The sequence below is a fragment of the Mollisia scopiformis genome (genome assembly GCF_001500285.1).
Source record: "Mollisia scopiformis unplaced genomic scaffold LY89scaffold_15, whole genome shotgun sequence".
NCBI classification, from domain to species: Eukaryota; Fungi; Ascomycota; class Leotiomycetes; order Helotiales; family Mollisiaceae; genus Mollisia; species Mollisia scopiformis.
Window position 1 is genome coordinate 1,226,438 of NW_017263595.1, and position 13,879 is coordinate 1,240,316.

At 47.7% G+C, this 13,879-nt stretch overlaps 6 protein-coding genes across 6 annotated transcripts; 3 read left to right on the plus strand and 3 right to left on the minus strand.

Annotated features, from left to right (window-relative positions):
* Positions 1–713: 713 nt before the first annotated feature.
* LY89DRAFT_588064 (farnesyltransferase-like protein) lies at positions 714–1,733 on the plus strand (the record flags this gene model as incomplete). The annotated part of the gene is made up of 2 exons (XM_018209463.1): positions 714–822; positions 865–1,733. 2 exons carry the CDS (start codon positions 714–716, stop codon positions 1,731–1,733), a joined length of 978 nt encoding a protein of 325 aa, XP_018069908.1.
* Positions 1,734–2,005: 272 nt separating this feature from the next.
* LY89DRAFT_116345 (uncharacterized protein) lies at positions 2,006–3,121 on the plus strand. Its single transcript, XM_018205111.1, has one exon. It carries the CDS (start codon positions 2,279–2,281, stop codon positions 2,918–2,920), a length of 642 nt encoding a protein of 213 aa, XP_018069909.1. The 5' UTR covers positions 2,006–2,278; the 3' UTR covers positions 2,921–3,121.
* Positions 3,122–5,300: 2,179 nt separating this feature from the next.
* LY89DRAFT_562181 (uncharacterized protein) lies at positions 5,301–6,032 on the plus strand (the record flags this gene model as incomplete). Its single annotated transcript, XM_018208471.2, has 1 exon — positions 5,301–6,032. A coding segment is annotated over one exon (732 nt), but the record flags the coding sequence as incomplete, so codon positions are not given.
* Positions 6,033–7,061: 1,029 nt separating this feature from the next.
* Positions 7,062–8,973, minus strand: LY89DRAFT_698282 (uncharacterized protein; the record flags this gene model as incomplete). The annotated part of the gene is made up of 2 exons (XM_018216969.1): positions 7,062–8,626; positions 8,673–8,973. The coding sequence occupies 2 exons, from the start codon at positions 8,971–8,973 to the stop codon at positions 7,062–7,064; spliced, it is 1,866 nt and encodes a 621-aa protein (XP_018069911.1).
* A 1,397-nt stretch (positions 8,974–10,370) lies between these two features.
* On the minus strand, positions 10,371–10,920 carry LY89DRAFT_554258 (uncharacterized protein; the record flags this gene model as incomplete). Its single annotated transcript, XM_018208347.1, has 2 exons — positions 10,371–10,705; positions 10,758–10,920. Coding segments are annotated over 2 exons (498 nt in total), but the record flags the coding sequence as incomplete, so codon positions are not given.
* Positions 10,921–12,623: 1,703 nt separating this feature from the next.
* On the minus strand, positions 12,624–13,789 carry LY89DRAFT_648933 (uncharacterized protein). Its single transcript, XM_018212036.1, has 2 exons — positions 13,526–13,789; positions 12,624–13,473 (listed from the first exon to the last, which is right to left on the minus strand). Exons 1-2 carry the CDS (start codon positions 13,673–13,675, stop codon positions 12,931–12,933), a joined length of 693 nt encoding a protein of 230 aa, XP_018069913.1. The 5' UTR covers positions 13,676–13,789; the 3' UTR covers positions 12,624–12,930.
* Between the last annotated feature and the right edge of the window lie 90 nt (positions 13,790–13,879).

The following is a 13,879-nucleotide window of genomic DNA, read 5'->3' on the forward strand; positions in this document are numbered from 1 at the left end:
ATTCAAATGTTCAAGTAGATTTCAGCACATTTGCTCTGGAAATCTTGGGAATTTGTCCTTAATATTGTTCACTGTACGCGAGGCTGCGGCTAACATTCCTGAGCTGAGCCTTTCTCCCCTCAACCCCACCAACCTTGCATAATGGCACCCAAAGCTTCCAAAGGGGCCAAATCCCAATCAAAACCGCCTGACCCCCCGAAAGAATGTATGTCTGAGTCGTATTAAGGCTAACTTTTCCTAGCAGATCCCAAGCTAACAACGCATCAACAGACCCCACCATCGCAGCGAAGCTCGAAGCAGAATACCAAGCTTCACGACCCTACCAAAGTCTCAAGGAATCTAAGGGGCTGTCGAACCTCACTCCAAACGAGAAAGCTGCATACGCAAACGCCGTGTTCTTAGAAACGGGAGCTTGGAGATCGTGGTCATCTGCGCAACAGACAGAATTTTGGAAAGCTGTCGAGCAGCAGAAAATACCTACACCTTTGCCCAAACCGAGAGATTTGGGGAAGGATCCTAGGGGGATTGAGATCGGGAGTTATACGCCGGCGGAGTATAAACTTTATCAACGGCGGGAGAGGGAGATTGAGGGGTTGAGGACGAAGAGTGCGAGGTTTTCTGAACGAAGGGCGTTAGGGAAGAATCTTGAGACTGGAGAGGTTGACGAGGAGAGGAATAGGAGGAAGCTATTAGGCAATTTGAGGGGCAAGAGGATGGGGAAGTATGAGGGTGATCCGGTGTGGGATGACGTTGTGCCTATACCACAAGATGATGGAGAGGGGGCTTTAGCTGCTATTGCTTATACGGATGAATATGCTGAAGGTATGTCTCTTTCTCGTTGACGAGTTTTGCTGATGGATGAAGCAATGGGATATCTCCGTGCGGTAATGGCTGCAAAAGAATACTCTCCGAGAGTACTGGATCTCACAGAACATATCATCTCCATGAACGCAGCACACTATACGGTGTGGCTATACCGTGCCTCTACCCTCCTAGCACTCAACTCTTCCATCCCTGTTGAGCTTGAATGGGTCAACAACGTGGCTCTCGACAACCAGAAGAATTACCAAATTTGGCATCATCGTCAAATTCTCATCGATCATCTCTACGATTCGATGTCTTCAGATCCAGCCGCGTTGAAATCACTAGCTGAGTCAGAAGTAGCATTCATGACGGAAATGTTCAACGAAGACTCGAAGAATTATCATGTCTGGAGCTACCGTCAGTGGGTAGTGCGCAAGTTAGACCTATTCGACAAAGGGGAAATCGAATGTATCGAAACCCTGTTAAGACAAGATGTAAGGAATAACAGCGCCTGGTCACATCGTTTCTTCGTCGTATTTTCAAATCCAAAATACTGTACCCCAGGTTCGAAAGCCACGGAATACGATCCTAAGATCCCGGGCGAGATTCTGGATCGAGAGATTGAGTTCGCCAAAGCGGCGACTTTTGAAGCACCACAGAACCAGAGTCCGTGGAATTATCTTAGGGGTGTCTTGAAGAAGGGTGGAAGGAAGTTGAGTAGTTTGGAATGCTTTGCTGGGGAATTTGTGAAGATTCCTGAAGTGGGAGAGGAGGATATTAAGAGTAGTCATGCGTTGGACTTTCTAGCTGATGTATGGGCGCAGAAGGGAGAGAATGAGAAAGCGGATAAGGCGTTGACTTTATTGGGGGATAAGTATGACAGGATTAGGAAGAATTATTGGGATTGGAGGAGGACGTCGTTGAAATGAGGGAGTGCAGGCAAGGGAAAAGTAAGGGAATGGTTATCTGAGCATTGAGCGACGGAGTATGAATTTGTTGTCCTGGTTTTACATTCCATTATTTTCATCTTCTTCGGAGTATATTCACGAGGCCATTTCTACATCGACATTCCCCTCGATATCCGGCATCAGAACCCCGACTTCCAAAGCCGAGAAAACAGGTTTCGGCCCCACTCAAATGTCCCGCATCCAGATCTCACATTCACGGCGCTCGAAGGATTCTTCGCCTCAGTGACATCAACCTGCATTTTAACAAGGGTCTTTTTCGCTTCCTTTTGTCGATCAAGACCCTGAAATGGCGGGGTGGTTCCAGATATTTTTCTTATCTGCTATGCTATCGTTCTTGTCCACATGGTGTTCTGCCGGTCGAGTGGCTACGAACTGCTGGACACTGGAAATCGCTGGGTTCGTGTGGATTAAAGAGTGGATAAAGATGAGGAGAACCAGAGTGGTGTGGAGAATGTGTAGAAAGTTGGGTGAGGCTGATATCATGATAAGTGGGCTGTTATATCTTCATGGTCTTGTCTTTCACTGCTTTCTCTGATCATATCTGTCTTCCTATTCATATTGTTGTTTTGACTCAAGTACTTATCGTGCTATATCATCGACTTGGAGAGTCTGCGACTCATATTGATGCTCACCACTTGCTAGTTTCGCCAAGGACATTACAAATAGTGTTGTCATACTACCTCAATATTCCAAACATGCTCAAAGAACTTCCACCCTCGCCCCTCGCCCTCCTATCACCTTCTCACCCCGAACATCGAGCCGCAAGAAAGGAGATCGAGAAACACAACCCACATTTCAACACCAAAGACCTAGCGATGAAAGCCGGTATCCTCGCCTTGTTAGCAGGAATAGCGTGTTATCCTAGGATCAAGGCCGAGGCAGAATTACTTGGAGAGAAAGGGAAAGATAAATTGAAAGAGGAAGGACGGAAAGGGAGGAAGAAGTGGGATGAATTCAAGGACGATGTTGAGGATGAGCTTCATGGACATAGGAGGAGCGAGAGTGTTGAGACACGGCCATCGTTGGAACCGCGGATGAGGAGTCGGAGTGAAGGGTGGCAGAGGAGGGGTGATAAGAGTAGGGAGTGGGATTGGGATGATCGAAGGCATCGGTATAAGGATCGAAGAGACAGACATACGAGGTATTGATGGACGCGACTTTGGTACAGGATACAAAACGCTTGCGTGCATATCGTGGGGAAAAGGATGGAGTTTGGGCAGGTTCACTGAATGTTTCAACGGATGGCATATAGGCTGGCACGTCCAAATTGTTGTTGTTAGTCAAGAGCTTGTAGGATATAGTTCAGATTGTAGTCGAAGTAGTCCATATGTTGATGCTTGTTTACAGTAGTCAGATTGTTCTTTGACAAGCCAACTTTCCCGCCGTTTCATCTGGCATAGCGCCTTTGACAGCTAACCTCCCGACGAAGTGTTGTAGAGTATCACAGATGGTACAATGCATCTTGCAAGCTTCCAGAAGCTGGCCTTGAGCGAGATAAGTCGAAGCAGGGAGCTCGCTTCCAGACAACATCGCGCTAGACCGACGTCAGCCACTCGCTCCTCAGACCTGATTCGCTAATCTAAGCTCTACTTGATAAACTTAAATAAGCATTTTCTTGTCAATAAGTCCGGAACACCAAAGGTTGCTAATATATTGTTAGCTCAGTTGACAGCAACCAGATGGACTTATAGCCCCTCTAAAACTAGCACTGGCTGCTCGTTTGGAAGAACCATCGATTTCGATCGATGGCTCTGAGTTTTGCTTTTTGTAGACAACAAATTCTTAGCTCGCTAAAGTAAATGTGAGGTCGCATGCCGCTTTTCATTTATGTTTTTATATTTTTATATCAGTGGCTTGGGCACGCCATAACGAGATGCCCACCACAACGCGACTTCAAAAACTGTACCAGAAACCGAGCAAGTTTTCTAAGACCTCCTCACTTTGGCGGTGAGGTCCGAGTTTTTGCTTCATAGTTCTACATCCCTTCCTTTTAGTATGTCAGCGAAATACTTTTTAATATTCAAATTTTGCGAACTTTGTTTACATTGTTAAGCGAGGCTCCGTGGAGCATTGAAGTTTAAGAAATTTAATACATTGCTAGAAGGATTTCACTTGAGGATCACTTTGAACTTTGGTTAATTGCTTCTAGTCATCAGCTTCAATAAAGTAGGACTTTGCTGGACACCTAGGTAAGGACTACAGGTAATGAGAGTATATTGAGACACGTTATTCCCACTGACTCAGCTGGATATCGAAAGAAGACTCTCTCCTCGGATCTTCTTACTCTATTCATATATATTGTAAGACGTCCCACACTCTACGTAGCTGAAATTCAATTTCCGTTCCAAGTTTGTTCGTGATCACATGATCTCAAAAAGGTGGAAAGTCAAAACGTGTCTCAGCAAGAACTTTCTCCTCCGGTCAGCATACCATTCCCGACTTCTCCTAGTTCCTCGACTAATCCACGAATATATATTTGTCGATTTGAGCGATTTGAGGTCTCAAATTGATTGAAGAGGACGCAGGAGGTGGAATGTCCACATGCCGGCGTTGTTTCCCTACCATCGGGCGCCTGTACCCATGGGAATCGTGATCTGGTTGTTGGGAGAAAGAAAGGCGGTTCAACCAGGCTGTCGGTTGGTCAAGGCCACTGCCGATTACCCCCAAAGTAGATCTGATCAATTCTAGATGTTCAGGCTGATTACAGACAACGTGTTGCACAACACGGATCTTCTCTATGCAATATGGATGCACGTCAGATTAGACGACATCTGAAAAGATTGGACGAAATAAATTTGAAGGATTCGCGCTCTGCCATTCGAAAATTTGCCGGGTTAGTTCCTGAAACATCTTCATCGAGCCTTTCGGACATGATCAAATTTGGGGTCTTTACTGAATGCTCGCTTCCCTGAATTAGAACAGAAAAAGTTTTGCGTTCCATTCTTGCCAAATAGCTATAAGGGCTCTGCCCAGCACAAGTTGTGCGGTCTCAAAATGTCCTAGCGGCTGTGAACAATTGAATTCTTCTTACACACATTCATTATGCTTTCGCTTCTCAAAACCGTCCTTACCATTTCTGTATTTCTTGTGCATTTCTCGTCTTCTGCAGTCATCAAGCGGAATGGCTGGCACCCTCCTTACAGCCCTTGGTGGCCCTGGGCATCTTGGCCAACAGTTCATCACACCCATGGCGTACCAACATCACCTTCAACAAGCACGTTTGGTCTAGCTACTCCTACAACGAGGATCTCAGCTTGTCCTGTATCCACCACAACATCAGACGAAGACGACGACACATTCACGCTGTTCTCATTTCCAACAGAAGCTCCAACTGCATCTCCGAGTTCTGATGACGATGATGGTACCATCACCGCCTCGACATCTCGTGGTGTGATTACTGCAGGACCCACACCCACGCAAGCTCCGAATACGGTACAGACAATGACTGCAGCCAGCCTCATGCCATCAATTACCACATCCACTATAATCTTACCATCGACAGCTACCAGCAGCCAACCTTCTCCCTCATCAAGTGCAGATTACTGGAAGCCCGTTGCAGGTGTAACGTGGCAAATACAAATCAGTGGGACAGTCGACACCAGTGTCGCAGCTGACGTATTCGACGTGGATCTGTTCGACACTCCGGCATCTACTATCTCAACACTTCATACCACCGGCAAGAAAGTCATCTGCTACTTCTCAGCTGGGAGTTACGAAGATTGGCGTCCCGACCAAAGTTCATTCCAATCGTCCGACAAAGGGAGTGCTATGCAGGGTTGGCAAGGTGAATGGTGGCTTAATATCAATTCTGCAAACGTGCGGTCTATTATGACTAAACGTATTGAGCTGGCAGCCAGTAAAGGCTGTGATGGTATCGATCCAGACAACGTCGACGGCTATGCCAACGATAATGGTATCGGCATTACAGAATCTAACGCTGTCGACTTCCTCAACTTTCTCGCTAACGAGTCTCATTCACACGAGATGGCTATTGGCCTCAAGAATGCCCTCGGCCTCGTCGATGCAGTGCTACCTGTTATGCAGTGGGCCGTCAATGAGCAGTGTGAGGAATACAATGAATGCGGGCTTTCGAAGCCTTTCATTGATGCGGGGAAGCCGGTCTTACATATCGAGTATCCAGATTCGGCGCCGAATGTTAGCCCTGAGGTGAAGAAAGCAAGCTGTGATGTTTCTGCGGCGAGCGGGTTCTCGACTGTTTTGAAGACTACTGATTTGAGTGCTTGGGTTGATCCTTGCTGAGCCAGGCGAAAAATATTGGTGCCAGGTGTACGTGTCAATTTATTTGATGCCTCTTTGCTTCTTTGTGTCTTGATGATGCCGTATCTTTGTTCGCAATTGCTAGACTTTTGCAGTTAAATGTTGATCTCAACACTTTATGAACATGCGACCACGCTAGCATATGCGCAGGTTGGAATCTGAGGAAACATTTCTAAGTGACGAACAATGTCATAGTGCTATATGAATGCATCTTGCCTGCCGACGTGAAAAATATTCCCAACTCAAGACTCAAGATGCCTAGCTAGGTACTTAACATATCTCAAGCATTGACTCTTATGGAGGAGACAAATCCCCCATTCTGCGTCTCCAATGCGTTACCTCTTCCAAGACCTGTGCGTTTCTCCGCGGTAACATCATGGCAGCACCAAGCTCTACCGGGATTACTGCTAGCAAAAGATGCAAAGACGAAAAGCTAGCGCCTCGCTTAAACTCGCTTCGCGTATTTTCCCCCTTTCCAATGTTGAGACCGACATCACGATTCCTACATTATAAGGTTATCACTACGATAAATAGAAATCTCTTGGATCTCAGCAAAAGCGGGAGATATTGTCACGGATGGCTCACTAAAAAAGCATTCGAGAATGAATTTTATTGCTGCTAATCATTGTTATCGACTACAAGAAGGAATGATAGGGAACCACTCCTTGCCATACGAAGGATGATGTCAAACACTAGCTGCAATTATCATAAAGTAATGTGATGCTCTAAACTTTAGGGATGGAAGAAGAACTCAGATTTTGATGTTGTGATGACGGGGACAGTAGGATGAGCTTTCCTTGGCACTTAGCACATTGCGCGCCTTCCTAGATGGGAGCATCTCAGCACAGAGAGGACTCGAGTGATTTTGATAAAAGGCCGCAATAGCTTCATTATACTTGCTTGCTCAGGACGCCAGATTTTCGTACTCTACAAGGCCGCTGGGCCATATCGCACCGTTGAACCCTAGAAACGCCACGCTAACCTGCCCAATCTAAATTGATAATAAGCACATCAGTCAACGTCCATGCCATCACTGTTGTCGTCCTCTGTCTCATCACCTTGGAGTCCAAGTAATGCCTTATCAACATCATCCAGGTCTTCGTCGGCATCTCCCTCTTCGTCGCTCCCGAGGCCCAAGATTTCCTTTTCCATATCGTCGAGGTCTTCTTCATCTTCTCTCTGAGCTGCCCCATTCGTACTACGATTCTGCTCTCGTGGCGGTGCTTGCTCATCCTCTGTCTCATCGGCGTCTTTACTAACCTCGTGACCGTTGGCCATGTCGGATTTGGTCTGCGCTACTCGGTTCGTGCCCATAACACCCAACTTGAGGTCCTTCTGAAGATCCCAACGATCGAGTCTTCTGCTCATACGTCTGAATGCTGCGGCATAAGCCGATATTTCCTCGCCAAAGTCATCATCTTCGGTCTCGAGCTGTACAAGGCCACCAAAGCCGGGTTCTCTGAAGAGACCTGGATCTCTGTGCATAGAATCCTCATCCTCGCTATCAAGGAATGGGTTTGAAACTTCTTTGGTTCTCTGGTAAGCACGCCAGAATGCACCGTCTTGCTTTCGTTGCTTCTTGGCTTGGTGATGCTTCTTTCGTAGTCCACGACTCAGGATGTAATCCACTCGTTGATTTCGGTTACGCTCGACGGCCAGTTGATGTGCCGTCAGAGGTCGAGAGCGTCGTATGATATGTTCACCAACAGGACCTACTGGAGAAGATCCCTCGACGACTTGTTTCAATACACCTCGACCTTTTGGTCCAGTATTGAGGACAGCATGAATTCGCATGCCACCAAGGGCTCGAGGTGGAGGCGTAGATCGATTACTCTCCAGGTCTGATTCGTACTTCGGCCGGATACGATTTAAAGTGGTGGCAGGGATGCCTCCCTCGTCGTATTTTGGTCTGATTCGGCCAAGAAGAGCAGCATGTGTTGGACCACCATCGTCCGGAGGTAGATGAAGCTTGGGCTTCGGTCCTCTCTTTGGTGGGCCATGTTCAGCCTGGAATGCGATCTGATCTGCTTCGATAATTCTCTTCCTCTCTCTCATCTTCGCGTAACCATAATCTTGCTCTTCTTGAGTGTCGACATTCTCTGCAGCTTGCTCTTCTTCGGAAAGGATATCAAACCTAGGCACTCCTTGGTTTCTCACATCAGTATTGTAGTCGATTCCAGCCCCGAAAGGATTCTCATCTGCGCCTTCCTCGGTAAAGTCGGACTCCAAGTAAAACCACATTAACCATAAGAATGCTCTGGCTCTAGATGCACTTGATAGATTCTCGCCCATGATCAAGTCGTAAAAGTCATTACCACGCGGGAAATGTAGCTCGGTGGCCTTCGGTGCGTATTGGGCAAGGACAAAAATAAGGTTGACAGGATTTGTTCGTGGGACCTCTATTCCCTTGATCTTCTCTAATGTGCTTGGCTCTGGCCGGTCTTCCGAAGCTCCTTTCAATATGGATTTGAGTCGTGGAGCATCTTGAAGTTGTTTGTAGGAGTTGGGGTCTTGATGAGCTTGTAGAGAGGGAATCGCATGGTATGTTCGTAGCTGCGCACGCATTTCTGGGAAGACTATGATATATTAGCTTGGTGGCTGTACGCAATGGTATCTGCTCACAGTTCAATGTTGTGTTCATGCGACCCAGATTAACCAGTAGACAGACCATGGCCATGTTCTTGGCAGGCTCATGCTCTGTCAACAACTTGTCCCTCAATATCTTGCTTGTTTTGCTGCTCCTGGCCATAGTATCGATGTACAAGTCTGCGAAGCTTTGATATGGCTTATCAGCTTCGTAGCTGTTTGTGAACACCTTCTTGTCGTCGTCGAATACAGCCTTGAGGAAGTCATACTGAATATCTCGTCTCCAAAGAGGCTCGCCATCATCCTTCTTGAGATGCTTGACCTTGTTCGCATACATAGGGTTGTTTGCGCCGGCAGGAGGTTCCTTTCGTTTGCGCGATGTGCTGGGCTTGGTTGGGGGGTCTGGAGCAACACCACCCGGTGTTCTAATCTCGTCGTCTTCCATTACTTCACGCTTATTACGCCGACTTGCTGATGGAGTGCTCTTTCGAGATACGGGACCGAGTACGTGTTGTAAGGATGTTCTGGGGTCTGGTCTTGTGGGTGATGACGGGTGCGTATCGAGCTCGGAGTTCGCGATCGTCGAGCCTGGAGAAGCTCTATCGAGATCCGTCATTTGATGGATTCCTACTCCGAGGCAGATGCGGGCCGCTGAAAGAGTCAATCAGATTTGTTTACTCTTGTGCGACTCTGCTGGAAGGATTTCAATGCGATGTCGTGGAGCTGAGTTCTATTGCGAGAAATTGACGTTCGTGGCTCCTTGTCCCCCAGAAGCTTGGTATATTTTAAGGTTTCACTAGCGTCATTTGTAGTATTTCCGTTCCGTGTCGTCTCTCCGTCCTGAGTTTCCTCGCCAAGCAAACAACCTCACATCTGCTGACCACGAAGATCCTCCGCGACTCATCTATTGATCCCAATGTTATGCATGTAAATCTGCATGGAAGAGATCCAGAAAAGTCTATTTCTATTTCTGTAGCTCATCGTGAAAGTTGTACCGTTCTTATTATTCATCTGGCCATTTACATGAGAGCAATGCAAGCCACAATTCTTGGAGGGTCATGAGAGGCTACAGAAGTATGGGTGTGGCTTACTCCTGATTCCCTCCAGCCTTACCGAGTAGCATTTCGCCGAGGCTGCCATGGCTAACGAATGCATCTTTGAAGAGAGATTCATTCCACGTCTGTTTTTGAATGTGGGAAGCAGGGTAAGATCACGCCCTGCACACGACATTGGAGAGCCCATCTGTCTAGGGACCGGTCAAGGAGCTATAGCAAGTATCTATTAAAGGGTGTGGTATTAGTAAGTTCTAGACCTTGATAGAGTTTGGAAATCTTAATAATACATAAAGAGCTGAACGATTGGTTCGTATACGAGCCCAGAAAACAGTAACATGATACGCTCCAGTCCTACGCTGAAAACCCCCATAATGAAGAGAAAGAAAGTAAACTTGATACCCGATGTTCTTCTTAACAGAGAATAATAAAGCCCGCTGAAGAGTCTGCTCAACTCCTGCTATGTTGCGTCCAACCAAGAAGCATGAAATCTACCAGATCCAAAAGCAGGCCCAGAAAAGAGCAGAGAATGCAGAACATTCGTGGTATCATCAAATCGTAAGTATTAGGCGAGCAATAACCCTCTAGGATATACTAGCTCAGAGTTAGCGATGATCTCAAAGGTTTCTTCTGCATTGCTCACAGTCTAAAATGACCGGCAGAAATACAATCAGCGAGAATCACCTCCATGACTTCCACTCCCATAGTCATAGTAAGCCGGGTCCGTGTCTTCGTAATAGGTAGCATCCCCCTCATAGCATGCGTCGCGATCGTCGTAGACAGGTGTCTGAGCATCGTAGCTTCCTTCATGTGTCCTCGAACTTCGTCTGGACTGTTCTTCTCTTGCCTTGCCCCTGGAAACTACATGTTTCATGGACATGCCACCCCATGGAAGTCCAGAGAGTTCCTCATCTGGTTCCATTTCACTCGGATCGGGTGTGTGATAAGAGTGTCCAGCATGGGCTCGGTCATTGGCGTCTCGTTCTTGACGTTCCTTGGCTTCTTTCGCCTTGTCTCCTGTCCATACTAGTTAGAAAGCACTTTAAAGAGAGAAACCGGCAGGACATACTGAATTTTCTCTGTGCAATTCGATTCTGAACGCGTCTTCTCTCCTCAGGGTCCGTGATATCTGACCAGTCGTCCTTCTTGGGTTTGGATCTCGAAGAAGAGGAAGAGGAAGAGTGCTTCCCTTTTGAGGACGAATGATGGGAAGAACGATGGGAGGAGGACATCTCTGTTTCTGTGGAAGAGGAAGATTCGTACTTGATAGTCCGATTTTGATCAGTATCGTCAATTGTGATCTTGGGGATGTCGCGTGCTGGTTGTTCTTCGGCGGGTCGATCAATGGACTTGTTCTCATCGATCTGAGTGTCCCTTCGCCAAGGATCAGTCCAATTTCTAGCAATGAAGATACAGAATACCAACATCTACTTCAAGGAAGGAACGTGGGCTTGATGCGGCTGCAGTTGCAGAGAGTGTGTGAAGAGCATTCGAACAGACAAACCAAAATGTATAAGTAACTATTACTTGACTCAGCAGAGCAGTTGACGGAAATAACTCCACGGATATGGACGTAAAATCAATTTGGATATAATCAATGGGACTGGACTCTATATAACATAGGACACAGCCTTCTTTGTGCATGTGTGGATAGGTGACGTGCGTCTGACAACAAGTGCAAGTGGAAGAGAAATGGATTGGTATATAAGCCATTGGCAAATGAGAGGGAACGGGGTAGGAGTAGCAAAGGGGTCTAATTGCAGCCCAGGCACTGCCTCGAAAAGAGTTTAGAGTATGGGACAGCCGCGAAGAACGTGACGAGTTGCATCTCCTTGAGTAAGTAGAATTTATTCCGAACCCTGACTACCTTAGGCAGCCTCATGGGGATCAAACGAGTGTAGGCGTCTGATTGGCAGCGAGGTGAATGTGACCACGAGTGCTTCATTTTTGTAGAATACGGTCCAGTCCGAGAATCCATGCAGCCGGCACGAGTCTCTTTGACGTTTGAGGAGCAGATCAAGAAAAATGCAGTCGAGTGGGAAGTGGGTTGGTGGTGGTGGGTGGTGGGTGGTGGGATTGCAACCAGGCAGATGGATGCTCTCGAGCTGCAGGAACCATATTATTGACCGGGATGGCCAGTCCCCAAAGAGGCACCGTTCTTAGGCAGCGCTCTTTCGGCCAACAACCCGCGCGCATCGAGAATACCGCACTGTGCAGTTGATGCCGCAGATGCAGAGATGAGTCTTCGGCAATGACGCATACTTGGACGATGGCTGTCGAGTCGAGGCCAAGAGCGCCGCTACTCCATCCCATCATCCCATGCTCACGTAAAGTCGCATACTCTAATGCTCTAATGGACGGAGTTCGACCACGGATATGCATTTGGCACCGAGGACCTTTCCCACGCCCACCCCATCACCGCATCAATCGAGAAGGTTACTAATCGAGATCCGTGCCTTGAGCTTAAAGTTGTCGTGTCGTGCTTGCGATTGCAAGAAGACCTGATCTCTGCCTGATGAAGCTGCCCTGGACGGGCTGAGCTAGGTGTAAGAAACGGACGCGATTCCCCCGAGGTTGGCTCAAGGAGAACCTTCGAGTCCCCAGGTGCAGTGCAGCAGTGCTTTGGCCTGTCCATCTCAAGGACAGAGTGATGGATGATTCACAGATACGAAGGAGGCTGTCCCGGGGAAACTGTGGGCCCTGTCTCCAGGAGAATGTTCCGTTCCCGCAGAGGACAAGGGGAGGTTAGATTTCTGGGTCCACCAGGTTCATCCAGGTGAGATGCGGAAGACGGATTGTGATAGTGATGATTGTGACTGAGGGAATTCGGCTGCGACAGGAACGGACCGGGAGATTGTGACTCGACCGCACCCTTTCGCGCCTCCGGCTCTCGCACTAAAGAGCATCATTTCATGGCATCTGACCCCCAAACTCGATACACAGCCTTCTGGCACGGAAGCATACGGGTCTTGATTCATTGGCCAATAGCCATGTGCAATGTAGATGGGCGTAAAAGCCGCTCTCTTGACACATTCTATTGGTTTGGTCGTACATGGCGTGCAGCCTATAGTTTTTAAGATCTTCTCGAAGCTTGATGGAAGCCCTAGAGGAAGCGGTTGAAATGCCCATGTAACCGGTCACAACAGAGCCACTTCCGCTCCAAGATCCAACAAGCAAAGCTGCATAGCCCCAAATATCTTACATTACATCAAACGGTTTCTTGTCCCACCAGCCCAGTACGTCTATCTCCCAGCACGCTTTTCCTCTCCTCTCCTCTTTGCACGCACTTCGGCTTGGCGTCTTTCGCCGCCGTCGATCTTATGTCCTCTGCGATCCTCCCATAGCCCTTCTTTTATCACAATCCTGGCACCCTTTCCCCCCTTTACTGGTTGAACATGTGGTCCCACGATGGTGTGAGCGCCCTGAATATGTACGCCCTTAACTGGTACAGACTTCACCAACTGCGTTGCACTGCCTCCTGCAGCCACATTTACCACAATCTTGCGCTTTCCTGAGGATGATGTTGCCGTTGCAGCTTGATGTCCTGACACTGGGATCTCTGCCACGCGCAGCTCTGCAACGCCGTCCTTGACAAACTTGAAATCCCCTCCCACCCCGAATTGTTTGTTTCGAAACTTTTCTCGCCACCGTAATAAGTACCGTCGACTTCGTGGAGGGTCGACACCCAATTCCTTGAGTTGTGTAGAGGTCAAAGAGAACAGAGCTTTCCATGAAGGTATTTTCGAAGCGTGTTGGCTCAAATTACGGCCAATTAGAGAAAGGAACTGCAATGAATTAGCGCCATGCATTGTGATTCGAATAACAGTATATAGTTACAGTCTGCGTATCGGGGACGAATGGAGTTGGACGGGGTATAGGTTTAGCCTTAACATTTTGATGAAGACATCTTGCTTGTGTCCTGGTCGACTGAGTGAAAGGCAGAAGGAAAGAGGGAATTGGCCGTATATGTGTAGACTTGACGATCATTATGAACAGTCTCTAGAACTATAATTAGCGCATTGGCACGAAGGGCTGCAGCTCAACTTACAAATGCAGAAGATCATGCTGGTGAAGGTGGTCGTCGAAATAATTCTTTGGTCGTTTACATTTCTTGCCTTAGGCTAAAACAAACTCTAGTACTCTTTCGGTAAAGCGCGCTCAGATAAGCGATAACACTTCCTTCCGCCTTGT

Coding starts and splice junctions, on each gene's coding strand:
- LY89DRAFT_116345 (XM_018205111.1), top strand. CDS start 2,279: ATGGTCTTGTCTTTCACTGCTTTCTCTGATCATATCTGTCTTCCTATT.
- LY89DRAFT_648933 (XM_018212036.1), bottom strand. CDS start 13,675: ATGATCGTCAAGTCTACACATATACGGCCAATTCCCTCTTTCCTTCTG. Junction 13,474..13,525: donor TCGTCCCCGATACGCAGACT/GTAACTATATAC, acceptor AATTCATTGCAG/TTCCTTTCTCTAATTGGCCG.